Source organism: Pinus tabuliformis, chromosome 2_1 (genome assembly GCF_031772625.1).
Source record: "Pinus tabuliformis cultivar Carrire ecotype Pingquan chromosome 2_1, CPIR1, whole genome shotgun sequence".
Taxonomy (NCBI): Eukaryota; Viridiplantae; Streptophyta; class Pinopsida; order Pinales; family Pinaceae; genus Pinus; species Pinus tabuliformis.
In genome coordinates this window covers 544,678,323-544,694,896 of record NC_142299.1, presented here as the reverse complement: position 1 = coordinate 544,694,896, position 16,574 = coordinate 544,678,323, and the positions used below count along the sequence as shown (strand labels likewise).

Genomic DNA, 16,574 nt, shown 5'->3' with positions numbered 1-16,574 from the left:
CATCCTCATCCTTGTTTGAGGATTCACCTACATACCCAAGTCCTGATTTATCAAATGGAGATCTGTGATAGCTGAGCATGTCATCTAGAGCTTGAGAGCTCTTCATGATCTTGTTCATCCCTTCAACCTTCTTCCTGAGGAGGACAATCTCTTCTTCTAACTTTTCACATTCATTATTTTTCTTTGCAAGCTGTCCCTCAGTTTCTTCTTTGCTACGAGTAGCTTCAGCTGCTACTACTTTGAAGGAGATAATAACTGTCTTCATTTTGGAGATTTCTTCATCTTTTGCTTGACTGCTCTTCATTTTCTTTTCAGCTTCTTGTGCATGCTTCTTGGCTTCTTGTAGTTCGGACTTAAGGGAGGTGACCTCTACCTTGTACTGTCCAATCTCTTCCACAAGTTTGTTCACTCTCATGTGTCTTTGTTCAAGTTGACTTGTCAAGGCATCTGCCTGCTTCTTTGCTTCATTCAGCTGATTTGTCATAGACATGACTTCTTCATGATGTTTCCTCTTGCATTGATCAAGTTCCTTCTTGAGCTTGGCAAGCTCTTCATCCCTTTCTTTTACTTGAAGCTTGATGAGGTCAAGCTTTTCATTCTCAGCTTCTATGATGGGTTCTTCTTGACTCATTGTCATGGTCAGTGCTCCCTTTGCATGAAGGTCATGCAGTCTGTCCCATATATCCTTTGCTGATGAGTATTTCCCTAGATTCTTCTTCACAGAATCAGGTAGTCCATCCAAGATAGTCTTCGCTGCTTGTGCATCATACTCCATGGATTCTTCATCCATCTTGCTGTCATTAATCACTGACTCCCAGACTTCAATCCCCTCAAACATTAGGAAAACCCTCATCTTTATTTCCCATACATCAAAGTTTCCATCAAACTTTGGGGTTTCAAATAGAATGTATTCTAATGGATTGCCTTCTAGTTTGGTAGAGGAGGGAGACACATTTTTAACAGGCTTGGAGGCTTTCTTCTTTGACCTTGTCATTCTTATCTAGGCTTTAAATACTTGACTGTGTTTTCTTTTAAGTCACTGACTGTTCCTTCAACAGTAACACAAAGGAAAGCTTTGAGAAATACCTTAACCCTTTTGGCTGTGGCTTCACACTATTGGAGAGGTTTGACTACTGCAACAACACCTTCCTTCAGCTTCTTTGAGTCTTCAAAGAGCCTGGACTAGCTCTGATACCACTCTTGGGTATTTTTCAATGGGGAAATACCAAAAGCAAACAAACTTAACACCACAGAGCCAATGCTCTGTTGCCACTGTTCCAGGATCTTTGCACAGGCAACCTCTTAAAACAACATGACTCATAACAGAGTATTACACAGCCATAAAAAAACATTTCTATTGATTAAAATATAAAGCCTCAAACAACATTCATCCTCTTTGCTGAGAGGGATTTACCAAAACTTACATTCACCCATCAAAACTCTGTTTTCACCTGAGAAATTACTGTGCTGGGTTTACTGCAGTAACACCCATTTTTACATTTGCTGATGTAAAACTATTTTTACACATACTGCTGTAAAAATATTTTACACATACAATAATCTTTACATTACATTCACATTCTCAAAAAATACCTGAGCGCTCTTTTCATTTGCATTTCAATGCAAATCCAACTTATAAAAAAAGACTTACTCAAAACACATGCGCTCCACTTCGTTTCTTTTCTCCATGCACTACTGTGCATTTTCTTCTTTCACACTACACGCTCTTCATTACAATGAGCAACTGGCAACTGGTTTTTATGCAATGTTATGCATTTACAAAAATCGCACACTGTGCGGAGCCACCACATAACACCATTACATAAGAGGATTGTGCGCAGGCACATTACTTATCACCAAAAACGCGCACATCACTATATGCTCCCACACCCACAATACACCACATGTGCCAAACAAAACAAAAATACAGAGCACATTTTACATTGCTCCTTCGTCCCTTTTACAACTCGAGCCCTTTTCATTTTTCTTGTTGTGTATATGAAAACTAAAGCAAAAACATATATGTGAAAAAACAAAAACTACATTTTACGTGCCGTAAATAAAAGAACATAAATATCTACCTAATTTCTACAACACCATTTATCTTGTGTTTAATTCTTTTGCAGAAGGGACATGTGGTCAACGAAGCTTGACTTTTACTCCACGCAAATATTAAATGTTGCCCGTATGTAGGTTTGGAGCAATCCACGGTGGAGGATGAAGAAGCAAATCGGACAGCTGAGATTGATATCGGAAGGCAGTTTAATGCTGAGCTTTACCTCCCGATATGTCAGAGATGCTGATGTCAGGTGAGAGCCACGCGTGGCCTCCATAGTTTATCGGAGCCCAACAATACGGAAACCACCTTTATGCAAAAGCGGTGCGATATGTTCTGGGCGGTTTTGTGGTTTCAATCTGGCGGTTTTGGATGAGTTAATCACTGCTCCACGGGTCAACTCAGCCTGCTGTTGAAATTACGTTTTCAACGAAACTGAAGCCATTTCCGCTGAAAGGACGAGGATAAATCTGGTTCAATATTGTACTCAGTGGAAGGTTTGCAGGTTGTTGAGAAAATAAAAATTCAAGAAGGCAAACCCTCTTACATGCAAAGCCTGAGCTCAAATGAATATGTTTTCAGAGAAGATATTTAACTATTTCGAATTTGTCTTAAAGGCTAAATGTTCAACCAGGAAAGCGGTCGAGGAAACGAAAAACAGAAATGGAACGAAAAACTAAAATCTCTCTTTCGAGAAAAGGGGAAAAAAACTATTACTGGACCAAAACCTCAAAACCCCCAAATTGGGGAACGCGTCTGATCTGTAAGAAACTTTGTAAATGATTGTCTGTACATTTTTTATCGTTGCACTTCGCTTGTAAGTGTGGATTTTAATGGTTAAAACCGCGTATGTCGTGGAAAAGGCCAAGAACATTCTGGAACATTAAGGCGAGATAAGTTACGGAAGGATCTAAAGGGATACCCACACCTTAGAGGTATTCCTACTACAATTTTGAAATAAGAAACATGAATGCATAAACAGAAGCTAGTACTGCCCCATGATATTTTTGAAATTGCAAGCCTATATGATTATCACGAGATAGTTTTCTTGATAAAAGCTTTGTATCCGTGTATGGTTAAATGCACCTGTCTGTCTGTTTTCAGTACCATGTTAGGAATTTGCTTCTTGATAGTAATGGAGGCCGAGCAATGTTATAGAAGTTTTAGTGCTACACGGAAATTGTCACAATGAAACCAACTCTGAGACATGAAGTGCAAAACACATTAAATTACAGATCTGCTAATAGTTGCTCTATTTTTACATGACTTCCCTGTAATTCCAAATCAATTCTCTACAACTAATCGAATCATACTCCAATTGCAAATCACTTCTGTGATTCTATATCAGTTTTTTTATGACTTGGTTCGGTTAATACTCGCTGTAATTTCAGATCAAATCGAGGATCCTAGTTGAGCCATATAAGTGACTTTCTTTTCTCGTCGGAAAGCCAAATAAAAAAGCACCACCACATATAGAGCCATGAGTGGAAATACAATTAGTCCAATAAATATAGAAACTACCTTAGGCAGACTACTATGGACCAACCATTTTCCAAATTCTGTAGTCAAGTAGTAGGTGTTGATGCCCATGATACACCATCCCAATGACCAGGAAAGAACCATAATCTGCGACACGGTAAAGAATATTTTCCATTTAGTAAAATGCAATTCAAAAAATCGCCATATAATTGAAGAAAACTTTTTCAATTTAGGTAACAATAATACGATCAATCGTCATTATCCTACATTTCTAGCATCGAGAAAAAAAGGTTTTCTTCTCCAATCTGGTAGTAGCAACTTACTCCGATTGAATTCTTGTGAGGACCCATCTTTATCTCACTGCTCGTAAACTTCAACAGTGGAATTAATGTAAATGGCAGTTGAAATGATAAAATGATCTGCACGGAAGGAATACGCATAGCATTAGCCTTTAAATATAAAACATCTGAAATATTTAGATGAGAAATGTTTTCTAATTATGGTAAGTTTGGGGTCTTTTTATATTGAATGAAATGTGCTTTTTGCCTGTATATATGGATCTAACATTATAAGAAAACCTAGATAAAAAATTTCCAAACTCAAATTTTTTATTTTAACTTTTTAAGAAATATTAAAAATAACATTATCTAACTACTAAAAGTTTTGAAATTTACATTATCTAACTACTGAAAACCAAATCCATGGAAATTTTTAACTGGAATCCAGGGAAATAATTTTAAGCCCAATAATGATTTTTTGTGATTTGAAATGTGTTATCGAGATGCCAATTTCGATGATCAAAGAGCATACCGACGAAATAATAATAAGCTGCGCAGCACCAGAAGAACCATAGAGAATAGAAACTGACAAGCTTGGGATGATGGCAATGGCTCGAGAGATAAGATTGCGGAGCCATGGCTTTATTTTCATATTGAGAAAACCCTGCAACAAAAACAGCGCACCACACTCAAATGCCAGTAAAAGCAGTATCATGCGAATATTATGCAAATCTGGTTATCAAAATTCAAAATTCATCTATTTTCAAGAGGGCAAAAAAACGAGTTACTAATGCGTTAATGCACCTGCATGATATACTGCCCAGCATACGTCCCTGTGATCGATGCACTCTGGCCAGATGCTAGTAGTGCGATGGCATAAATCTTTGAGCTCCAGTTACCTAGAACATGCTAAAGAACGACAAAAGAGGGTTTTCCGTTTACGATTTTCGGAACACTACCATTAACAATATTAGGAAATTCCTAATGCCAAAGATTTGAATGAGAACTATATTTACCAACAAATTTTAAAATCATGATGAATGGATAAGTCAGTTCGCTTGATAAGTGTTTAAAATGCTGGAAGAATAGGGAGGTGAATCAAAACTATAATGACAAAGTGGAGGAAATCTTTGCTGCGATGGAAGGATCCGCTTACTTTTAATAGAAAAGATGAGGTATTCAGGTCCAAGTTCCGACAGTTATCCGAGTCCTCTGTAGATAAGTTTGGTGAAGAACAGACTGCCCCGCTCAGACAGGTAACAGCGACATTGATTAAGAATGCCATAAATATAGCAAATCCAGTTTCGATGAGAAAATACCTGCACACTGACTGGAACATAGACAACATTTTAAGATCATTTCATAGTCTTCTGATCTGATTAATGAGTTATTAGCAGGTCTAGGGCCTGCCCGACATTGTCCAGGAAGCAGTTTATTCGTGTAGTAAATGGTTCACTCCAGCAGCTTATTAGACGGAGTTATGACAGTTGAGTTGAAGAATGATGTTTTTCACAGTGTGCTTTTACAAATTCTGTTCTTGTAGATGGGAGTAGTAGACCTTATTCTGAGTAGAATAATTGCATTTCATAATTTCCATAATGAAAACTTGTAATTTCAACAATCCATCGAAAATCGATCTTATTTCTAAAGAAAGCACAGTGAAAAGTACATGAATAACTTATTCGAGTTGTTTTAAGAATTATCTAAACTATTGGAGAGTACTTACATTAACTCCAGAAACAGTTGGTGGTACTTTCCGGGAGAGAACCAAGGCAGAGTGAAGAAATAGATTGTATCTGGATATGATGGATGACAGGATCAGTTACATTTTCAGAAGGTAATTAATAAACACTCAATACCATATTCAGAATCTAATCAATAAACACTCAATACCATAGTACTAAATTTTGTATATGGTAAGATACACATCATTAAATCTGAAATTTTAAGCGTTTTTTTGGAAAGTTTTTTAGTTTATTTTTCTATCTAGTCAGAAATTCAATGAAATCACAAGTTTGACAGGTAAACTCTTCACAATTGAAGTGTCTCATTTTTTATGGTGTTAAATCCATATATATAGTCAAAAGACAAGTTTAAACAAGACAAATCAAAATTTGACCACAAATATTTTAGCTGATTCCTGCCCCCAAAAAAAGCTACTAAAAACTCCAAAAACTCCACTTAAAATACTACATTTATTAGTTTACAACTAAATCCCCAATGCCCCATCTGCATCAAAAGGGAAAATATATGATGTAAATGTTTGGCTAGATTTTCTAATTATTAGTACTTTGCGCTGACGAAACATATTCATTGAATTGAATTAACGAAACGGACAAGTGATAGGGGATTACGGTGTAAGCAAAGCTCCAATAAGAGAAATGGCAATAGCAGTTGCTCCATTTCCACTTAACTTAGGAACGAACAATCCTTTTAAAACCTCATTGGCTTTAGGCTTTGCATATGCCAACTCTCCAACGAAACAGCCAAACATTGTAAGTACAAGAAAAGCAATGATCGCCTCCAAATTTCGCATCTGCAATGTCCAAATTTATAACACAGAATAAAAGATTTTGAAGTAACCAGGTTTCATAGGAACATTAATTGCCATCTTGTGTTGAAATAGATGCATAGAGTATACTCGAAAGGGTCGGATGGAGCACCCCGAATCTCTGCACTCCAATGAGAGTGAGTGTGCTGAATCCGGTTAGGAGAACACCAGCCCATGTAGGTATATGGAACAGCATGTTAAGAGCAAATGCAGTTCCCAGCACTGCCATAAAAACAGAAAGGGACGAGAAAATTACAACACAATGATTGAAGTAAATTGGACTAAAATTGTTAACCCTTATTCAGGAAGGGTTGAATTGGACTAAAATTGTTAACCTTTATTCAGTAAGTGTTGTTCAGATATCCTTTATTCGGTAAGTGTTGTTGAGATATTAATTTTAGGGTAGGTGTCATTATATTTGATTTTGTTGTTTGCTATGTGTTATAGAAAGTCCAGTTTTATTTGAGTTTTATTGTATAGGTGTTTAGTTTTATATTTCAGTTATTTATTATTGATGTTTACAATGTAATTAATATAGTAATCTCTGCTCTAAGTTTTTTCCATTTTTAAGTTTCATTCTCTATCAAGGGTTTTGGTAGAAATTTGTTGATCATCCAAACCTATAGGAAACTGAATCAAGAATTTATCTATTATGTTTATAATATAATATTTACATTATTCTTCATACTATTCTTTTATAGACAGTCCAGTTTTATTTGAGTTTTATTCTATAGGTGTCTAGTTCTATATTTCAGTCATTTATTATTGATGTTTACAATGTAATTAATATAGTAATTTGTTTTTTCCATTTTTAAATTTCATTCTCGATCAAGGGTTCTGGTAGAAATTTGTTGATCATGCAAACCTATAGGAAACTGAATAAAGAATTTATCTATTATGTTTATAATATAAGATTTACATTATTCTTCATACTATTGTTTTGATACTATTCTTAATAATACAGTTGAATTCATTTTCCAACAAAAATCAATATTCTTTGCACTAGTTACAGTTAAATTCATTTTCCAAAAAAAATCAATATTCTCATTAAAAGCCTGAATTAGTTGCAGTTTCATTTGGACACACGGATTAAAATAAAATAAGGTTACTCTGTCAAAAATCAAAATAAAAGAAGTTTAATCTGCAAATATCATTCTTGAAAACGCTAACCTTCAGGAATATCTGCAACAATGACACCCACTTCTGATAGGAACCATAAGACAAAATTTAGATTTCTTGGATATTCTTCCCTGTAGTGTTGCGCGAGATGCTTACCTGATGGACTAGCAAGTTCAGGGGTGAGCATAATCTCAATTCATATAATTTTTTGGCAGAGAAAACAGATGAGGGACAGACCTGTTGCAACTCCTAAATTCGATGCAAGATATTGAATAATCAAGCCACTTATAGACATCACAAGAATGACCCAGAGTAACTACAAAAAATTGAGCAAACAATATTATATTAGGATGAATTCTAAATTCTTCTGATCGAAAAAGTAATTAATCAGAATCAATTATCTCATTCGAGAGCTTATTATTATTATTAAATACCTCATATTTGAACCTAGCCCCTCCCTGCAAATCAGAGGCCACTGAAACACAACAGGAATTGTCGATATCATCGATTCCCAAATATATACGAAAATAAAATTGTTAAAGATTAGGAACTACATACACATTCCAGGATCCATGAAGGCTATGGACACAAGAACTGCAGGTCCAATATAACCTAAAAATTTTCTCCATCCTGGCTTCTGGTTCGGTAATATTTGACAAATAAAATAAAAGCAATTAAAAGGTAAGGAAATCACTTATGTTTAGACTTTAGAGGACCTTGCTTAAACTGTACAAGGAATGATAAATAGAGTGAGCTGTAAAATCTACCTCGCCCTCCATCTTAAGATTGCCTGATGCATTCTCTTCATTGCTTGAAATACTCGGTGTTGCTGGGCTTGGCGATAAATCTTCTTCATTGCTTGAAATATTCAGTATTGCTCGACTTGGTGATAAATCCTCTTCACTGCCTGATACATCCGATACTCGTTCGGTAACCCTCCCTAGTTCCAGTGCCATTGATCGTAGGTCACGTACCTCCCAACTGTGTCGAAAGCTAAGGTCAGTGCCCTGACCTTATAATTTCTAGATAATTGGGATGTACACTTAGAGCTGAAAAGAAATTCATGTGAAAGAACTGAACCATGGACCATGTTGACTTTGTCCGCGGATCTCGAGCCTCGGCTTTTATTCACGTGCCCGCTTCAAGAAAGCATAGAAGGTCGACAACGTTAGTATTAAGAAATGACTGGTTCATTGGCAAGTCGAGTAAAGTAATGTTCCCTGGAGATTCCCTGGATATAAAATTGACTTTGATCTGTCTCCTGCCCACCTTTGGAATATTACCATTTTATAATATACTTCACTGTTCACTGTGCCCCCAGCACGTTATGAAGCACCTTTTCGTCAGTCTACGATGGATGATCTTGACTTCATTTATCGTTTGTGCACGTGGAACGTTAGTGGCTTCCAAGCCTGAGATTAAAAGATATCCAGCTTGTTCCAGCCTAATATAATTGTTAATTTGTCGAAGGGGCAGTATGCTCGTGATGTCATGTTAGTGTAATTGGGCAATGTCTAACCAGTTATACATAGAGTATTTAATGCGTGGGAATATGTACATTGGTTAACGCGATAACACGGGAGCGGGGAGTTTCGACATTAAATAATTTTTTTAGATTTTTACGTGTTATCGGGATAAGCTGTATCCATATCGACAGACATTAAATAACCTATGTATGATTGGTTATGCATTGCCTTGTAATTGAGTATATCTATTGAAAAGCTTTTTCCAACTTAATATAATTGCTAATTTATTGGAGGGGCAGTGTGCTTGTGAGGGCCTGTTAATGTAATTGAGTGTTTTTATTCAAAATTTGATTGATACAGTGGTATTCAGGTTGGTATATATATTTTTGGTATTCTAAGGTAGTCAAGAGAGTTGATCCAAAGACTTCCCATACATTAACTTAAAAAATAGCAATTTATTATGGTTAAAAAAAATAAAATTTAAAAATTTAATATCAAATTTAACTATATTACTAAAAGAAATATTGTGCGGTTGTCATCAAAATTACATTTCATTAGTTTCATGATAAAAAATCTCCATCTTACAATAAAATAACAATAAAACATATAACTTTATAATAAAACATATAACTTTTCAATTAAAATACAAATTAATCGATTTTTTTTAATGGTATTTTATACCTATGTAATTTTAAAGATCGTTTGTATCGGAGAACATAATAATAAATACCACCAAAAAATCTGAGTTTGCTATGCAAAACGTAATTAGATCATGATCACCCAGGTCATTAATTACATAATTTTATGGTATTTTATTTTAGAATAGGATTGTAAAAAAAGGTTTAATTATATATTATTATTAAGTAAAGAGTAATTTTAAAAAAATATTTTAGAAATTTTTTTAATAGTTGTAAATTAAAAGTTGGAATATATTTCAAAAATAAGTATATTCTTTATATTATTGATTAATTTAAAAGATTATGATATGATTAAGTGTTATATAAAATGAAAATGGTTCTTTTGGATATGTTATTGATAAATTATAGTATTGATATATAGTATTATAACCCAATTCTATTTAGAGGTAGGAATTTCTCTGGTTAAATGAGATTTTTATGGTTAATGTTGTTAAATAGTTTTATTTTATTTTTTATATATTGAACTTGTGTAATATATATATATATATATATATATATATATATATATATATATATATATAAACAATGATGAGTGCATTTCACTAGGTACAAATAGTAACTTCGTATTTGCAAAAGCAATTGATGTTGTTTAAGTCTAAATTGTTGAACAAGGCTTGTGTACAAGCACAGTACCTCGATAGTATAGGCTAGACGAACGAGAAATTAAGAATTGTAAGAATAAGGAGTAGTGAGATGCTTCTAAGGAGGGGAGAAAAGAAACTTAATATGAAAAGTATAGAAAAATGATAACCACATCACACTAGTGCAAATATCCCATCAAAGGCTATAAACATTGTAAAATTGATAAGCATACATAGGAGAAGTGTTGCAAGTTGCATCTAGAGGTTAACCTAAATAACAGGGAAAAAAAAAGAGAGAAGAAGAAAAGAAAAGAAAAAGAAGAATCTCGTCGTTATTGATCTGAGTAGCCAGATCGGAAGTCGCTTGGACATGGATGAGAAGACTATATGTACATCAATGGAGAAGGAGATGAATATGAGTGATCTACAGAAAGAATGAAAAGACATGACTCTTCCATATAAAGATACAGGTTGAAAAGACCAATACTGGTACTATGTTTGACTCCAGATTGTAGGTGAATCTCATTACAATCAAAATAGAAAAAATATTGGGATGGGGAGTTAGTAATCATTCAAGCCCATACCCATTGGCATGGGTTAATAAGGATGCATCAATAAAGGTAACAAAACATTGAAAAATAAAAATTTCTATCAATGTTAATTTTATTGATGAAGTGGAGCTAGATGTAGTTCCCCTTGATATATGCAGGGTGGTGTTTAGAAGCCCCTATATGTACATGCAAGGTGCAATTTTCATGTAGAAATCCAACCAGTACTACCTCGGCAATGTTTGAAAATTATTCACCATGGAAATTCATGAATCCAAGTTGAATATTGTGCTGGTAAGTGCCAACTAAGCCAAGAAATTGGTCAATTCCAGCGAGAAGTATCTTTTATTATTTTCTAGACAAAATCAGTTTGTATAAGAGTCAATGAAATAAAAGGCATCCTTAGAGAGGTCTACTAATAAAAAAAAACAACAATTAGAAGAGTTCCTACAGGAATACAAGGATGTGTTCTAGGAACCTAAAGGGCTACCATCGAAGGGAGAGGTGGAGCACATCCGAGACTCCCTGACACCAAACATTATGTTGTACATGAAGTATGTTACAAAAGCAAATGAGATAAAGAAATTTTTACAACAATTATTAGAATAGGGTGCCATTCGACCAAGTATCTCACTATGTGGGTCACCCATCATCATTGTGCCAAAGAATGGTGAGACTTGGTGAAGCTGTATAGAATACATGGCATTGAACCAAATTATGCTCAAGAATATGTAATCCCTACATGGAATGGATGATCTACAAAATGAATTGTAGCAAGAAAGATCTACTTCACCAACATGGACTTAAAGTCTAGATATCACAGGTTTCAAGTTAGAGAATAAGATACTAAGAAGACCACCTTCAAAACTAGGTAAGATTTGTATGATAAGTTAGTCATTGCATTTGTCCTTTGTCATGCACTGACTAAAATTATGAGGTTATTGAATGATATACTACACCCTCTTATAGATTTATTTGTTTCAACTTATTTGGATGATATATAAATTGTAACACCCTCCTCTCACATCTACCCAAGTAATTGTCCAACTAGGGTAAACATGTGATGAGAAGTTACTATGATATGATTCGACCCCCTAAGTCACCTTAAGGAAGTGGAACCGACAAAAAAACACCATACAAACCTTCCACATCATCAACAAGACTCCCAGGAAGCATCCCAACCACTAAGATAACTAGCCCTTGGGTCCCACTGAGATTTTAGACCATTAAACCCCCAGACACTCCCTTGATATGGACAAGCATGTGTCTAGGAAGCTCTAGGCGCACCCACAACATGGGTATGCATGCATCCAGGGACTTTTTTACCAAATGTTGTGTCTGCGTCTCCGGGATTTAAGCCAATTTTTTAGGCCTAGAGCCTAGGTCACTGCCTAGAACTCAATGACACTTTTAGAATTGTAAGATAACAATAGAATAATGATACACATACAATTACTTGAACAAGGAATTGACTGGACCCCTACTAGCCATGAAACAATTTCGTCAAACATGGCACAATTGTGTAATCTACAAGCTTAAACAACAAGCTTGAGTATAGGGCTCTCATACTCATCTAATAATCGCTAACAAGCATTGTTACCTCAGCACATTAGTTGTAGTTTCATCCATTGGGCCATAGATACATTGTTAATTCATTTAGAAGTACAAACATGATGGGAGCCATACATAGCCATTGTCATAATACATATTCATAACCAACATAATAGCAACATAAATACCAAGGATGTCACAACCATATCATCCACATATAAAGTAGTATAATAATCATGAAATAAAAAGGAGAAGAAACCTCATATTAATGATGCAAAGGCCAACCAGCTTTGGGAATTCCACAAACCACCTAACGATAGACATGGATGAGCCAAATATCTCCTCACTGAGTCACCCCCATGCCATATTCCAAGCATGAATTTTGGATCTCATAAAACATGTAAATCAAAGCCATCTAAGGCTTACAGAGGCCAAGCTACCTCAACCCATCAAACAATGATTCCACCTCATAGTGAGACATCACAAAAACATCATCATACTAGTCTCTACCCAAGCCTTCCAGGGCTCTAGGGTGTTGTTCTAACTAAGGCTTACAGGACTAGTAACTTAACCCACATCTTACTCCGAGCTTCTAGACCTCACGGTGAGACATCACAAAACCGTCACCATACTGGTCTCTACCCAAGCCTTCCAGGGCTCTAGTGTGTCGTTCCAACTAAGGTTTACAGGACTAGTAACTCAACCCACCAAGGTCTTCCAGATTGTTTTCCCAACCAATGCCTCCAGGACTAATAACTCAATCCAAGTTGTTATAGGTCTTTTAGAGCGTTTTTCCAACCAGGGCTTTCATGAACTAATAACTCCGCCCAAGCTAAAGGAAACATGAGAACCAACCAAGAAAACAAAGATATGAATCCACAACACCATGGGTATCGAAGAAATGGCAAGATCCATTGTCAATCCATACAATCCTCCATGCCAATGATAGATCATGACCAATAAATCACATGTATATGCCATGCATTCCAAAAATAGTGAGGAAAACATACATGCAACTCAATACTTGTAACAAAAACTTGTTGTAATTGTTGATCCAGATGTCCTCTTGCACTTTTTTTCTCTTCGTTTTCCTTCTTGCTCTAAAACTCCAAGTATTCCACACTCCTCCAAGAGTGCTTGAAGAAAAATCGAAGTGTCCAAGAGTATGAGAGAAAGAGAATAGAGAGAGAGCTCCAAAACTAAACTCTCAAAAGTCTGTGAACTGATCCTCATAAGCCTTTTTATCAATTAGGCCTCTATTTTCTCCATTTTCCATTATTTTCCTCCTCACATGCAACCTCCGACCTTCCATCTCCCCATTCTCCTAATTTCCATTATTTTCATAAATAAATGTCCAAAAATGCCATTTTTCCTTTCTGAAGACTTTTTCATTGCCCTTGGAAATTTCCTTAGCCATTAGTTGATCATGAGTGATCCCCATCACTATGCTTTTCCCCAACATTCATCTTTGAATACGTGTCCCATCAACTATAGTTATTATTTTTTCTTTATTAACTTTCATTACATTGATCATTCACCAGGGTTATTATAGAACCCTCTGCCTTGGGGCAACACCGTCCTTGGTGTTCAACAACATCTACAACCAACAAGGTTGTTGTAATCAAAACATACTGCCCATGAAGCCTTATTACTTATCTCTTTGTAGTATTTACAATGATCCTCCTACTAAGAAGTAAACCAGCATGACAACATAGCAATTATAACATCATAATGACACTGATATCACTTATTGGAGCTTTATAACGTAGCTCATGGTAGTATTTACATCCATATACATATGTACATATACCAAACATCACCAAAACATGTACCAAAAATATATACCAAAGATATATACGAAAACATCTGCTCAACTGGCGAATAAGGATGTAGAAATTCCCACTGTAGATCAACAAATTATGCAATATACTAAAGAAAAATACTTGATCTACTTCTACAAACAAAGTTGTGAAAGATTAATCGATTATGAGCAAGATCAAATAGAACACATATAGCTGAGAATGGGAAATCAATCACACATGAAAATAGAAGAATACTCCAAGGAAAGCCTCAGCTAAAAAACCCCAATCTCTGTATTATCATACACGTGGAAATATGTCCGGATTACACAAAGCTTCAGCTCACAAGCTCTCTAGCTCTCGGTACAATCCCTCAATGTTTCTCATAGATTGAATAGACACAACATATGCCTTCCCCAAGTTCTCCAAGCCTTCTATTTCCTTGTGCAGTTTCTTTTGGGTCCTCTGGCTACCACTTGTGTGAATTGACCTCTTACACAACTCATCAAGCTCAGAAGTAACTGCACAATCTCCAAGGAATGAATTCCTTCTGCATGCAAGAGATATCCTCAATGGAATATTCTTACAACCGATAGTACAGTGTCCCATCATCTGATCTCAACTGGGTCTCTGACTGAACTGACATGCATGAGTTATTTAAGAGAATATTCAATTATCTGAAGTGCAGTAGTTACATGCATGAATGCATTAACTAACAAAACTCACAATCAGTTCCAAAAACTGTTGGAACTAATCTAATTGGACTTAACTCAGTTAACTGAGCTAACTAATTACAAATCAAAGTACAACTCATCTTGATCTCCTTAATCAAGGGATAACTTCCTCAATCAAATGGGAAATTGTTGCATGTCTTGACATAGACTTCATATTTGATTTTCTACAACTAATTAATTCAATATGAATTAATTAATTATTTTACAAACAAATACTAAGATCAAATTCGAATTTTAATTCTCAATTTCAGTTCAAGGACTAACTAAAATTGGAGTGTATCTCGAAATGCTATTTATAGCAGTGCTATTTTTAGCATTTCTTGTTGCTATTTTCAACACTCCCTCTCAACAAGAAAGGGATTATCAGTCACCCCAATCCTGTTTCTGTGGAACTCGAACTTGCATTTTGACAATGCCTTAGTTAAAATATATGCATCTTGTTCCTCGGTCAAAACATACATCAACAACATAATCCTCTTCACCACACAGTCTCGAAGATGATGATGCCAGATATCGATGTGCTTGGAACTGTCATGAAATATTGGATTCTTAGAGAGTTTGATACAACTCTAAGAAGAGACTAGATGTGAGTCACCTCAAGATCTTTGGATCATCGGTTTATTGCAAGTGGCCCAGTCTTCTATGCCATAGCTCGCCAACATCTTGGCTCTGCACCAACTCTGCTTTGGAACTCAATGCTGCATAGTCATCTACCTCTAGCTTGTAGAGATTATTTACTCGAATCCCAATCCTCTTGGTCTTTCCAGTGCCGATATAACTTCGGAATGCCTTTCCTTTACTAAAGACTACATCATAGCCTTTGTCTTCCAGCATAGCGACAGACACAAGATTGTTCTTCAGACCTGGTACATACTTTACAACAGTCAGGGTAAGAGGAGCTACATGCTTCCTCTGAAACACAACTGTACCTTCACCTGAAACATGGTACTTCCCATCATCGCCTATCTTGATTCGCATATCGAGATTCTTCTCCTCCAAGGTACTAAAAAATTCTTATTTCCAGTCATGTGGAATGAAGCTCCATTGTCCAGGTACGAAACACATCACACCATTTATGAAAACATGCATGCAATGAGGGTGAAATCCAATTCGAATTGTGAGCCTAGTGCCTCACCATCTGATACCTTTGAGGATCCCTTCTTGGATTTATTCTATGGATAATTTGTAGCATAATGGCCCACCTGATGACAATGAAAGCATCTCAATTTTGATTTGTCAATCCTATTCCCACAATGGGAAGAACTGGATTTGGAATGGGACGCCTTCCCTTTCCCTTTCCTCGCTTTACTCGCTAGGGCTAGATTTTCTTCATCATCTTGCTTTGATGAAGATCCATCTCTGGTCCTTCTTCTTATCTCCTCTTGCATCAGATCCAACCAAAGTCGTTCCCAATATGGCAATTTCTCTCTTCCATTTACCGACTCTTGGTAGCTATGCTAGCTTTTAGGAAGACCGAGGAGAGAAAGAATCACCATATCATCATCGGTTGTCATGATCTCTACACTTCCAAGCTCATCCCTGCAGGTGGTGAGCTTGTTCAAATATGTAGAGATCATGTCGCCCTCTTCACACTTGATTTTCTGAATCTTGTCTTTTAACTTCAGCTTCCTATGATCGCTACTGTTCTTATATAGATCCTTCAATGTTTTCCACATTGAAAATAGTGTCTCCTTTCCATGGAGACTCGAGACTA

The 16,574-nt window shown here is 35.9% G+C and overlaps 1 protein-coding gene across 1 annotated transcript; it reads right to left on the bottom strand.

The window, feature by feature from the left end:
- Window positions 1-3,309: 3,309 nt before the first annotated feature.
- LOC149201449 (metal transporter Nramp6.2-like) lies at window positions 3,310-8,121 on the bottom strand. The gene is made up of 12 exons (XM_089399726.1): window positions 8,042-8,121; window positions 7,918-7,958; window positions 7,721-7,799; window positions 7,535-7,639; window positions 6,477-6,586; window positions 6,168-6,349; window positions 5,540-5,609; window positions 4,970-5,143; window positions 4,618-4,722; window positions 4,346-4,477; window positions 3,859-3,954; window positions 3,310-3,682 (listed from the first exon to the last, which is right to left on the bottom strand). Exons 1-12 carry the CDS (start codon window positions 8,055-8,057, stop codon window positions 3,449-3,451), a joined length of 1,344 nt encoding a protein of 447 aa, XP_089255852.1. The 5' UTR covers window positions 8,058-8,121; the 3' UTR covers window positions 3,310-3,448.
- Between the last annotated feature and the right edge of the window lie 8,453 nt (window positions 8,122-16,574).